We start from the raw sequence: 13,851 nt of genomic DNA on the forward strand, positions 1-13,851 counted from the left end.
GATGGTATGTCCTCAGCACCCAAATTGTCTACATTACATATAGTGAACTGTGACACTGACTGATGGTAGTCTACACAGAGGAGGCGTCGATGATTACCTTCTAAGGAAGTTAGAAAAAAACAGTATGGCATGAATATGCGTGAGTAAGAGAGGACGTTGAGGTTAACATGACACCACACAGTAAGTGGTAAAACCACGCATGTTTGTACACTCTGCATCAACACAAAGAGGCCAAAGTTTCTTCACAAAAACATACAAAAAACTAAGTTTGTAAAGGGACTCAACTAAGAAATGTGAAAGACATGTAGCTGAAAATTCTGTTATATCTGGCTCCATCTAGGAACCAAATAATACTCTGCAGGAGCAACGGTATGTAAATAAGCACCAACATGCCTACAATTCATTGTGGAAGTGTACAGGACTTTGAGGGTCCAACCGAGGAAGAATATGAGCAGTGGAAGGAGAAAAAAAGATGCCAGCAATGGCTAGCTTGACCTAATTATCATATCAAAAAGAGAAAAGTACAGGAAAGCTAAGAAGAAGGACCCAGACAACGACACAAATCTGCAACACAAGATAGACACAGCTTCATTGTTATATGGTAATGCAACAAGCAGACACAGAAAAACCTGCAAGATTTGCAGGCAGAAAATGAACAAACCAATGCATCCACAATTCTATCACAGGCTCCAGCTAACAGTAAATTGTTCTCTGTTGGTGATTTGGTTAAAGTATTTTCATGCAAAAAAGATTCCCAGCACTGGTTTAAATTTTCTTATTAAGGAAAACAAAACATTCTGTTTCAACTATCTGGCCATGAGCTGATACAAAAGTTTGGGAATTAACAAAGCAGCGTTAACTTACTTTGCCAGCTAGGGATGCGCCTCTGCAATAATTTGATAATTTAGTGACTTGTTCACCATCAAAAGAGGCCTGTAAGACAGGCACATCAGCACTGCTGCAACAACTGGCAAATAATGGCCACATTGCTTGTTTGAGCACACTGCAATGGGTTCAACAATGAGTGACCTTTCTAGGATAAATGATCACAGCAGGAGGGTAAATATCTCTCTCCCAAACACAAAAACTGCCATTCAAAGTATTCTGACACCACAAACCAAGAAACAGGTCATGTCTTTTGTAGGTATGACATCCTACTGTTTACAGTGGATAGTATATTTTGCTGAGACTGAAGCAAGTTTATGTTAGAGGACTGAAAGAACACCAAAAAATGTCAAGGATGGAAAAATCTGAGAAACCTTATAACGACTTGAAGACTGCTTTGCGAACTGCACTGGGGCTGCCAGTCATGACTATCCTTTTACTCAGACAGTGGACGAAAAGACTAACATGACATCTGTTTTGTTAAAAGACCATGGGGGTAAACAACAACATGTAGCTTATTTTTCATCTAGGCATGTCTCTGTAGCATCAGCTTTGCCAAGATGACTGAGAGCTGTAGCGGCAGCAGAAAAAGCAGAGTCGGCGTCACATGATTAGGTGATCTGACCTTTCTAGTTTTATTCTGTGTCTATCATTAGGCTGGAACAAAAAAACTGTCTGCAGCCTGGTGGTTAAGACATCATACCATTTTGCTAGATGAGCCCAACATCACTGTGAAAAGATACTCTGTTCCAAACACAGCGACTGTCCTCCAAACAGCGGAGGAAAACACACAACAGGGAGTGGGTTTGGTTCTATCGCACACAGACAGAGCCCTCTAATGGACTCTCTCTCTCTACTCTCTACTCTCCAAAAGTCACAAGCAAGCATTTGTCCACTTAATACGTTTGGACCTGACAGTAGCTTATGTAAGGTAGCACACACTGTCTGCTATACTCTTTCTCTTCACTGATGGCGATTTGACCACTGCCAGGTTAGGACACAGCTCTTCCCAGTTCAGTTGCATATTATCTGAGTCGACAGGGGACCCATACCTCTCCACTGCAGTAGCCTAGGCTATAAAGAAGTAGCCTGGCTTTAGCGACCAACCTTTAGCCAGTCAGGATCAGTATGGCTGGGGTTGGGCTTTATGTCAACATGGACAATAACCTGTTAACCAGCGTACATTGATTTATCAGGATTTAATATACTAAATAAGTCAAAGGCAAACATTCAGATTTTTGTGAAAAAAATGTTTTTTTAATTGAAATGCTGTTTCTGTGTTGCACAAACAGAAAAGAGTCAAAGTGATTTAGGAATAAGATGGTGTGGCAGCTATGATGAACTCCGTGAACCAAAAAAATTGTCCACTTTGTTCCTGTGATTAAAGGATAATAATGACAGACATCAAGTTACAGCTAACACACTAATAAAAACACATTTTATTTACATTTTCCATCACAGTGAAACTAGAGCAAGTAGAACTCCCAGAAAATTCAAGACTTCTTCTGTGTGGATTGTGGTTGTCTGTTACAGAGGTTACACAGCCATTGCCTGACTTTCATTACCAATTGTAAAAGACTGACGCACCACTGCGGGTTATACTCTTGGGTAGAATGGCCTGCTCCGGCCACTTTGTGTTTGGTATACTCTTATAAAAAAAAAAAAAGCAATTCTTAGACTGCTCACATACTACCTACATAACTTTATCATGAAGTGTCAGACATTAACCTTCTCAAGACTTCATTATGCTTTCTGTTCCAAAAGCCATATGATAACTGGGAAAAGGGCATGCATGCATTCTGCACCTTTGGCATGAAATTCGTTGCAGAATAACCTGAAACTTTATCTCACTAAATGCTTTTAAATCCAAAATGAAATGAAAGAATTAGAGGTAGCTTCCTTAATATGTCAATTTTTTTTATTTAAGTGGTTAAGAAATAGGGATCAACCAATATTGGTTTTCCAGGGCCTGTAACGTTACCAATTCTTAGTAGTTAATGAGACCGATAACCATCTGGAAATGATATGCATTTACAAGAAAAATGAAAATCTTTCTGTAATTATTTAGAATTTGGAATATAAGACACTCCAACCCAAAACTTTGTTTAAATGCATTTAGCAAATGTTAAACCATTCAACATCATATACAAGTTCCCAGCAACTTTTTTGAAAGAATAAAAGTGAAAATTTAAATAAAAAATGAATAAATAAAAAATTTAAATTAATTAATTTTATCAGCGATCATTAGAATAAAACGCCAATACAGATAGACAGCAAAATGCCAAATATTGGCCCTGATAATCAGCCAGGCCTAAATAAATAAAGTAAAAAAGAAAATGCTTCCTTACAGTTCTGTGTCCTACTGGAAATCACATCAGTCAATGACAGAATCTGTCTCTGTCCTTTCTTTTTTCCTACATGTCTCCTTCTGTTTTCTCTCTGTCTCTGCCTGAAGCTGACTCTGGATCTGCTGTCATCATTTCGACTGGTGGACTGCTGATATCATTGTTGTCCAGTCTGCAACAACACACAGAGGCCAAAAGCTTGTCAATAACTCCTTTCTTCATGATAACATACAGAAATAAGTCTGCAAGAGGACTCAACCTAAGAAACACAGGGGAGAGGACTCTGAGGGTTTCATTACATTTGGTTTCATGGTGCGCTAACACAATGGAACTGGGCAGGAAAAGCAGTGTGTAAATAAGCAGCACCAGGACCAACATTCCTACAATTCGTCGTTTTTCGTCAGAGTGAACAGCGATGGAAGAAGACAGGACTTTAAGGGTCCCACCCAGAAAGAATATGAAAAGTGGGATAGGAAAGACGCAAAAGATGGCGACGACAGTTTCATGAATCTTCAAATAATTCAATGAAAATAAAGGGAGGAAAAAGACAAGAGGAAGGGCCCAGACCACGACACAGACCACCACAGAGATCTTGATGGTTCGTTTGAAGCGGTACCACAGTGGGCAGGCGATAACCAAATACCTGCAACACAACAGAAACACAGCTTCAGAACTATATAGTGACACAAGGGTCAGACACAGAAGTAGCTCCTCAGACACTGGATGGACAGATAGTTACCTTTCCAGGGCGATGCACACCATGAGCCAATGCTGTCCCCCAAACAAAAGCAGTAAATATATGCGATGATTCGATTTGCCTTCAGGTCCTCAGGCTGCGTCACCTCAACGATCAAGCAGCAGAATTGAATGAGGTCAGAAATGAGAAGGTTGATGACGAAGATCGGAGCAACGTGATCATTTCGCACCTGCAGGAAACATAAGTAAACAAACAGCTGTGAACATGTTTTGAACTCCAACTCCTCCCAACTTGCTTTCATTTTGCTCTGCCCAGAAGTCAAAGTCAGAGCCATTTATACTTTTTCTCATGAATCTCTATTTTAATTTTTGACCTACTAATAGCGCTAACTGAAAAGACAGATCACAAAAGTTATGATGAATTAACCTCTGGGCACCATGAATATCTGCATTATTTTTATGGCTATAACAGAATAAATTATTGCTGTAAAGCTATGACAGAAATTGACATAAACAGTAAATTAAATCATAATGTCATACCTGAGAAAAAAAGAGCATAGATGGCCATGAGGGTCAAAGGCAGGCCGATACAAATGGAAATGCATGTCACCACACTTTCATGATGAGTCCAGCTTCTTCATTATAATATTCTGGGTCGAAGGGCGTATAGACAAAATAATGGTGGTTGCCATTGGTGATGTTGCTGTGGTCATAGCTTTGAGAAATGTTGTTAATGTAGGAATCTTCCATTCTTCAGCGAAACCTGTAGTTGAAGAGATCAGGTTATAGAAAAGGCAGCATGTTGTTTAATATGTACACGAAATTTGTCTGTTAGGAACTTAATTTGTGGAAAAACATCAGTGCGTGTACAGCCCACACACCCAACAACGAGCACGACATACCAAATACACACATAATATACCATGAAGAAATCAACAAGTGGCAATTAAAGCACAATAAACAATACATAATAAACAAGCCATATATAAAGTTTAAAAGTGATTAAAAGAACAGCGTTAAAAATAGGTAAATCAACCTTCATGGGTCAGGATAAGAACAATGGTGTGAAGAAAATATAAATAAATCAGCCATTCATGAGTCTGATGGACACTGGCACAAAACTAGACATGGCTCTCTTCATCCTGACGGTGAGTGATCTGTATCTCTGGCCTGACGGTGAAAGACATTACTGGCTGTGTTGTGTGGGTGTGTGATGTCTCAGGCTATTTGTGCGTGTTCCTTTTGTTTCGTCCTTCCGTTGTAAATGCAGATAAGTATTTCCTGCTCCAGTCTGGTTATTTTACTTCTCATTATGACTTTGTTTAGTGGGTTGCTGTGCATATTACATAATGGTTCAAACCAGGCTGAGATATTTAAGCTTATTACAGATTCAATGAAACACTGAATGAACCTAAAGCTTGCAGAATTTCCTCAGGAAGAAGACACACTAGATGATTTCGTTATGCCTATGCTTTGAATTATATGCCCCACTACTTGTTGAAGGACCCTCTGACCTCTGATTTTGGGCGCGAACATTTACATGACTGATTAATCCATTTGATGAACTATCTGCATTATCTTGCAAGAATGTAAGAAATGTTGCGCAGCTCAGGAATATGCATCCCAAGTTAAAAATGTAGTTTTTGTAACAAAAAAAGAATTTTGAGTATGTATGTATATATATATATATATATATATATATATATATATATATATATATATATATATATATAATATATTTTAAGAAATTAGTTGTTGTTTTTTTAAATTAAAGTCAAAGGCAAGAAGCTGAAAGAGGGAGGGAGAAGGGATTGGTCAGAGGAGCACAAAGAGAGAGGGGAGAGACTAAAGAGTAAAGAGTGTGAGAATATGTTACAATATGTGAACACAATAGGGTAACAGCATTAAATGATATATTTTATAGTTTCGTGGAATATGCCGTTTTATTATTTGGATTATATTAACTCAGTTGAAAACTTAAATGCATGCTGTCAACTTAAGTGAACACGTGAAAAAGATAATCTGCACAACTGTAGTCCAAAGCTGTCTGCTTTTTAAAGGTTGCATAGTAAAGTTCTGACATTTTATAATGCCTCTGTCTTCTTAATAATATATACAATGTCACAACATTTACCTTTGAAAGCTCCAAGACCCCACCTGAATGAGTTCCCTACCCCAGTGTCTGATGTTGTATCCTCAGAAGCCAGTCAGTCTATAGACAGTCTATAATAAACAGTTTACAATAAATATGGTAAATTATAACATGCAGTAGGCTGATGAAATCTACACAGAGGAAACCATTATCTTCTAAGGAAGAGAGAAACTATTAGTAAGCCAGGAGTACACATTAGCACAAGAGGGGGATGGGGTGGATAAAACACAACAAGGTGGTTATCAGCGCATGCAGGCCTTATATTCAAAATGTTGCAGTATTGCTGAGTCAACAGCAGCTGAGCTTGTTGCAGGTTTAAGTAATCTTGGCCAAGTGGCTCATATTGGGTATATTGATGATTTGCAATTACAAGGATGTGTAGATGTCTATAACATTGAAGCTAAATTATAGTAATACATTATCAAATCTATTTGACATAGCAACCATTGTATAAACATCATTTCAATGATGCTGTTAAGCCCTAATAAGTGTTTGACTACAAATGCTGCACTTGTTAAACATACAGTACTTAAAATGAGAGTATGCCTGTTACATTTGCCTCAAAAAGAAAAAAAAATGATAGTGTCTCTTGAGCTATAGTCGACTTAAACAACATAAATATCGATCTAAACATTCTGATATGATGAGAAAACATTTGGTAATTTGAAAAAAATAAGCCTCCTTGGTAGCAGTAGGGTTTCAATATATAATGCAAGATAATAGAGATTTTTCATATTTTCATTCAGATACTTAGTGAAAAACAGACATTCACAGTTTTATCTACACTTAAAAATCATGAATTTTTGTAAAATTGACAATTTCATCTCCATAATTAATTTATAATTTATCCATACTGCCAAGCACATAACAGCAATATGCCTGGTCTGAATCACATCCTAAAAACTACCATGACTACCACTAAATCACCAAAAGTAAAACCATGGAGAAAATGAAAACGTCCTTGAGACTGGTTAAGATGCTTTTTCAATTTAAAACATGGAAAAACAGCCAAAATAAAGGACTGGAAATAAGATGACATAGAAGCAATAATTAGCTCAGTGATTCAAAAATAATATCTGGTTTGCTTTTCTGATCAAAAAAAAAAACACAAAACATTATGACAAACATCAGCTCACAGAACAAAAAAATAGTAGAAACATTTTAGTTACATTTACTGAAGCCATCATGGTGAACCAGAGCCAAAATAAAAATAGAAAGTTCTAGAAAATGTAATAATCATATCAAATATGACAATGATAAGAGTTTTGTATAAAGAGCCTTTGTTAGCATGTTTTATGTATATGAACTCCTTTCCTAAAATGTCTAAATAGTAGTTTACTTTATTCATTTCCTATTAATTTTGCATGCCCTTACTCATTGTCTTTATTCATTTTTACTTCACCCCATTTCATTTAATTGAAAATACTGCTTGGTTTGCATGCTTTCATCTTTACACAATCACATATTTATAATTTGTCTAATTTAAAGAAAAAACATAGTAAACACACCGTATTCTGTACAGCTGCAGCGCAAAGCTGCCTGCTTCTTAAATGTTGCATAATCATTTTTGACTATTAATATTGCCTCTATCATGAAACTGTCACGATATTTACCTTTGAAAGCTGCTAGACCAAAAATGTATGACTTCCCCACACCAAAGTCTGCTGTTTTGCTCTGAGAATCCAAAAATTCTACAATAAATATGCTAAACTGCAACACAGTAGGTTGCAAATAATCTACATAGAGGAGGTTCAGAGTGTCATTATATTCTAATTAAGAGAGAAAACATGAGCGGGAGTTTGGGTTCACAAAACACCGTAAATATCCTCAATAATGTGGATCATACGGTTTATCCGGCTGTAATATTGTTTCAATGCAAGTTTAAGATTTATCTGACTCATTCAAGTTCATGTAAACTGCTGCACACAAGCACATATCCAGGGCCACAGTATCTGCACAGTGAGTACTGATAGTACAGCACTGCCTGTTACTCTCTTTTAATCTTCTTCTTCTAAACAGATATTAAACTGTGGTTGTAAAACGTCATGCATTTCCTGCTAAGATGTAGTTGATATAAGTTTCATCGTGTCTCTTTCTCCCTCAATAATGCCTTGAATATGCTCCACATGTAGATATAAACTGCTCATTCTAAGGTAACAAAAACACAATGATTTTTAGTTTCAGCGGATTTAGTTTCACAGTAATTAAAACATAGTTACTAATATAAAAGTAAATGTCTGCCAATATAGCTCCCTTTGTCGGATTATTACAGTTCTAACGGGAGCAGTACAAGTTAACTGAGAGTGGACTTCACATGTTGTCTATGTTTACTGGGATGATATTAGAGTGAAAATAAACCGCTTCACCGGCAGTTTAGGGGCTTACTCCTGGGGGTCGTATTAGAGGGTTGGAACAAATGATGCATGTGGTCATATGGGTTGGCGAACTTGTTTAGTTTGAATGTTAACGGTTCAATAAACATTTCATTTAAAAATATCTTGATTGTGTGATTTGTGCATGAAATTACAGTCAATGTATACTGGTTTGAGAACTACCAACACTCACATTGAGACTTAATTATCAAATCAATTTAACTAATTGACTATAAATTTCCCTTTTTGACTTGTGGTGGCCAAGTTTAAAATATAACATGAAACTGTATCTATTTACTGATTATTGTTACAAATTATCATAATGATTAATGAATTATAATTTAAGGCATTAATGCTGCATATGCCTACCACTAAAACACCTAAAATAAAGCTTATATTAAACAAAGAAACAAACAGCAGCACTGGAGTTTAGTTTATTATCTGAACAAAAACAGAAAATTAAAAACTCAGTTTTGCATGGACATGCATTGGTTATAACCAGTGCAAGTTACTTAAAATCAGTTATTAGTTTCAGGTACTCTCTCGGGAATATGTCAATTACTTCACAAACTAGAATTTGCATTTCTTCAAGAAGAAAATGCAACATGAGAGCTATAAGCTGGGAATTTAAAAAAAGAGGGAACAGGCTGCATTTTTCTGCATTTGCCTACATGTCTCCTTCTGTTCTCTCCCCTCGCTCTCTGTCTGTCTCTCTCTTTCTGCAAACTTTCAGCAACTTCAGCTTATAACGTATTATTATTACAGTCCAATAATCATTATTAATTATTATTATTATAGAGAGAGCCGCTGCGAGGGTCCTGACAAAAACTAGGAAATATACTCCAGTTCTAAAATCTTTACACTGGCTACTTCTTAAAAATCTTTTGTTTTTAATCAGAGCAAAATGAAACAACAGTACAAAAAGCTCAGACATTTGATATAAATTTCTTATCATAACAGGCCTTAAAGTTATTTTCAAAAACATAAACACACTGAGGTTTATCCTCTGTGACCATAAACAGTAATTCAAACACACACTATAGACAATAATGGTCCTGGCTAATGCGATGTATTTTGAAGCCTCAAATTTGGCATGTTGTCCGTCTCCAAGTTGTTATTTTAGAAGTCAAAAGTAACCAAATTTAGATGAGAGGGTGGAGCTGTGTGTGTGTGGTGGGGGGGTGATGCCTTACAGACAGCCTTTAAAATGTCTTAATCTTACACATAATTAAAACCTTCTAATTCAAGAAAAGACTAATAAAAAGTCATTTGTATCAGATGATAGCTAATGGGTTTCGAGACTGTGTTTCGGCCAATGCCTTCCGCCTCTTCCACACATCACATGGGCCATTTTCCTGCAGAAAATCACTGCCTGCTCAAATATAATGGGTCAATACCATCTGGACTACAAACACTACTACTAATAGTAAAAAACTAACCAGAATGCTTCTTATACTAAAAACTTGTACCATTGCCAAGAGATTAAATAGACTAAAACCTACAACTTTAGTCCCTGATCTTGGATAGAAAATAATAAAATATTTACAGGAAAGAAAGACTAAATTAGCAAACTTTTAGTCATTTAATGCAGTGACAGTCTTATGCTGACTGCCTGATTCACACTATTCAGTATGTATTGTTATTGTATTTCAGTTACAACCAAAATTGGGAATAACTGGCACGCTTTGTAACATTCCTGGTTGTAATTCCGGAAAAGTTAAACAAATCAAAATATGTATAGAAACCAACAATTAAAAAAGTTGTTCATCATATCAGTCCATGACAGGATCTGTATTATGTCTATTTTTTCTCCCCTTTCTCTCTCCCTGTTTGACTGTCTGCATGAAGCTGACTGTGGACATGTTGTCATCATTCAAACTGTTATACTGCTGACATCCTTGCTGTCCACTGTGCAACAACACACAGAGGCCAGAATTTTGTCAGTGGTCCTTTTCCTCATGAAAACATACAGAACTAAGTCTGCAAGAGGACTCAGCCTCAGAAACATTAAACACAGATTGGTGAGAATTTTTTTATATCGAGCTCCCGGGACCAGGGACCAAATGATGCTGGGCAGGAAGAGCACTGTGTAAATAAGCAACACCAGAAGCAACATTCCTACAATTCGTCTTTTTTCATCAGAGTGGACAGAGATGGAAGTGGACAAGGCTCTGAGGGTCCCACCCAGGAAAAATATGAACAGCGGGAGAGGAAGGAGGAGGAGAATGGCAAAGATTGCTCGTTTACCCTTATAGTTAACCCAGAAAAAGAACGGAAGGAAATAGAAAATAGGAAGGACCCAGACCGCGACACAGACCAGGACAGAGATCTTGAGGGTTCTTCTGTAGCGGTACCAAAGTGGACAGGCGATGACCAAATACCTGCAATACAAAAGAAACACAGCTTCAGAATTATATTCTACAATGGTCAAACACAGGAGAAGATTGGATTAACAGACAGTTACCTTTCCAGAGCGATGCACATCATGAAGAGAACACTGGCCACCAGACAATAGATGTAAATATATACGAATGCCTCAGTTATCTTCCACTCCTCAGGCTGTGCCAATTCAACTATCATGCAGCAGAGCTGAATGAGGTCGGAAATGAGAAGGTTGATGACGTAGATCGGAGCAACTTGGCCATTTTTCATCTGCAGGGAAACATTAATAAAAGTAAAGAAAGCAGTCGTTTTGCAGTCCATCTCCTCCAAAATATGTCAAATCAGAAGACAAAAGACACCACGGTTCAACCTCCGGGCAACATTAAAGTCTGTGTCCTTTTTATGGCAATTCATCCAACAGTTGATTACATTTAAACCAAAAACATCTAAATAGTTATTCTAAAGCTTTATCCTCTGGGGACCATGAATATCTACAACATTTCATAGGTTAAGAAACCCCAAATCATGTTTTCTTATGAGTTGTAATTAAATGGTGTCATTAACCTCTACAGTTTAAAGGCACGCACCAAGCTGACATTCGACCATCGGTCAATATAGCGCTGTTGGTGAGCATCTGTTGCCCTTGTGGTTGTGCTGTAGCGTTGAAAGACATCAGTTTTTGTTATCTTATTTTCAGCCCATTCATCGTGTTGAATCGGCGTCTGACACACCAAAGCCCATTGGTGAACACAATGACTCTGATTGGTGGGTCAGCTAAGCTCACAAGGAGAGGAAACGGAAGTGAGGAAAGTAAAGGACTGAAGTCAAGACGGTGTGAGATTCAAACAAGCGTGACATATAAAGTAAGATTAATCTTTAAACAATTTAACTGTAAAGCAGAGACATTTCCCGATGGTTTGTGTTATTGTTCACTGGTTCATGGTTAAATATGCTTTGTTCTTTAAATACTGGATTGTGTTGTTACTGTGCAAACGGGTTATCTAGCATCAAGACGGTCTTCTGTTTTTCCTTTTTAAATGACAAATACAGATTACTGCATCTGCTGGAGGTACGAATTATTTTCTTTCACACAGTCAACGTGTGTGCCTGTTCTTTACTGTCATTTTGGTGTGTCTGGGCATTAAAAGTAGGGTAGGATGGAGTCATGCACGTAAACTACACGAGGTTAGAGTTAGAGTTAGGATCCAATTGGCTTCATGGACATTTTTTATTATGGACTGAACTACTCCTGCATATTTTAGAGCGTTTCAACGCTTCATCACAACCCCCTGACACTAGATCAGAGCCCTCTTTCCAGATAAGGATGGTCTGCACGTACAGGAAATGAATAAATCTTAGATATATTGTACATACCAGAGAATATAGATCATAGATGGCCATGATGGTCAAAGGAAGGCTGAAACATATGATTATGCATGTCACCAAATATATGATGAATCCAGCTTCTTCATTGTAATCGTAGTAGCCAAAGGGGGTATAGCCATAGTCATTGGAGCTGATGTTGCTGTAATTATTGCAACCAAAGGTGATGTTGCTATGACCATTGGAGGCAGGTGGCTGGGTATATTCATAGAAGGGAAAAAGTGCATATGGATCTTCATGAGGGATAGCACTGTAGGAGGTGAGGTTGAGGAAATGATCCCTGTAATCATAGATTTCTTCCCATGAGAAGTTTCCATTGTTGAAATCTTCCATTCTTCAGTGAAACCTGTTGTTTAAGAGATAGCGTTAAAAATAAAAGGAACATATATTATCTACCTAATATTATTGAGTAGGCCTGTAACAATACACATTTGTATTGAAGAAACATTAGGTTTCGGTTCACTATTTACTACAAACCGAATGATTTGCTGAACAACTGTATTACTGTTTTGAAAATAAATCATAGAGATAAAGTTGTGTTTAATATGATATTCTCAGTTCCACTGCCCTAAATAAGGCTTTCCACGCAAGTCATTGCAAGATGGTTTTTAAGACCATCACCAAACCAGAAAAAGATCTGCTAATAACCTACAGGCCAAATAGGTTTTCTGTAAATTATGAGGCCAAAAACGAGAGAGTGGTGGATAAAAAAGCAAAGGTATGTTATATCCACTACATGACAGAAGGTTACATGACTTCAAACATGACAACACATTTACGTAGTCTTCACCCCAGTGTGTCAATTAGTGAAACTAGACTGCAGCATTTAGGCAGCCATTCCCAACGTTTCCAACAGCTGCAGATATAAAAACTGACCCCGTGGTGGAAAACACAGGCTTGATGAATATGCAAAATTTATTTGAGCCCCGTTACAGTATTCCTTCACAAGCCAATTTCAGCCATACCATAATTCCTGCTTTGTATAACAAAAAATAGCCCAAATTACAATGATAAACTGAAAATATAAAAAAAAGTCAAAAACAGAAATTTGATGGCATTTTGGACATTGAATTGTTTATTTTGTAAGTATTCGTTAATAAATACAACACTACATTTAATATTTTATAAGGAGATGTTTTTGTTGTATACGGTGCTTAGAAGACACAGCGGGCATTGGGTCACTCAGGAATGGCTCCCTCATTGTTCAAAATCATAAAAAAATCATACTTGATGGTGCTAGTTTTAATTAAAAATGGAAAATTAACATGACTTAAAAAAAAGAAAAGGAAAATGCAAGGAAACTGGGAAAACTGCTGTAAACCTATTGTACCATGAATTGTGTGAACCATTACAACCCTATTGCCAAGAGACCACAATCATTTCAAATTATGAGTCAGTTTATGACTGACAAGTACCGATGACACAATATGTTTGTTTTTTTATAGTGTTTAAAACACACAGAGTTATGTTGCAACTAACACTGAAATCATCATCAACTGACTGTACTTTGTTTTCGGTTACATGACTACCTCTCCGAAAGACCTGTCATCAACAATCTTATTGTCACAAAAAACTGCATATCTCAGCTGTAATAATTTCCTGGAAAACATCACTAACAACACTAATACCTCTCAGT

General features: G+C 37.0%; 1 protein-coding gene and 1 pseudogene across 1 annotated transcript; both read right to left on the reverse strand.

Moving 5' to 3' along the window:
* Positions 1 to 3,196: 3,196 nt before the first annotated feature.
* On the reverse strand, positions 3,197 to 4,676 carry LOC121954823 (annotated as a pseudogene).
* Positions 4,677 to 10,263: 5,587 nt separating this feature from the next.
* LOC121954828 (ovarian cancer G-protein coupled receptor 1-like) lies at positions 10,264 to 12,323 on the reverse strand (the record flags this gene model as incomplete). The annotated part of the gene is made up of 3 exons (XM_042502540.1): positions 10,264 to 10,831; positions 10,915 to 11,102; positions 12,207 to 12,323. Coding segments are annotated over 3 exons (813 nt in total), but the record flags the coding sequence as incomplete, so codon positions are not given.
* Positions 12,324 to 13,851: the final 1,528 nt, after the last annotated feature.

The sequence above is a fragment of the Plectropomus leopardus genome, chromosome 15 (genome assembly GCF_008729295.1).
Source record: "Plectropomus leopardus isolate mb chromosome 15, YSFRI_Pleo_2.0, whole genome shotgun sequence".
NCBI classification, from domain to species: domain Eukaryota; kingdom Metazoa; phylum Chordata; class Actinopteri; order Perciformes; family Serranidae; genus Plectropomus; species Plectropomus leopardus.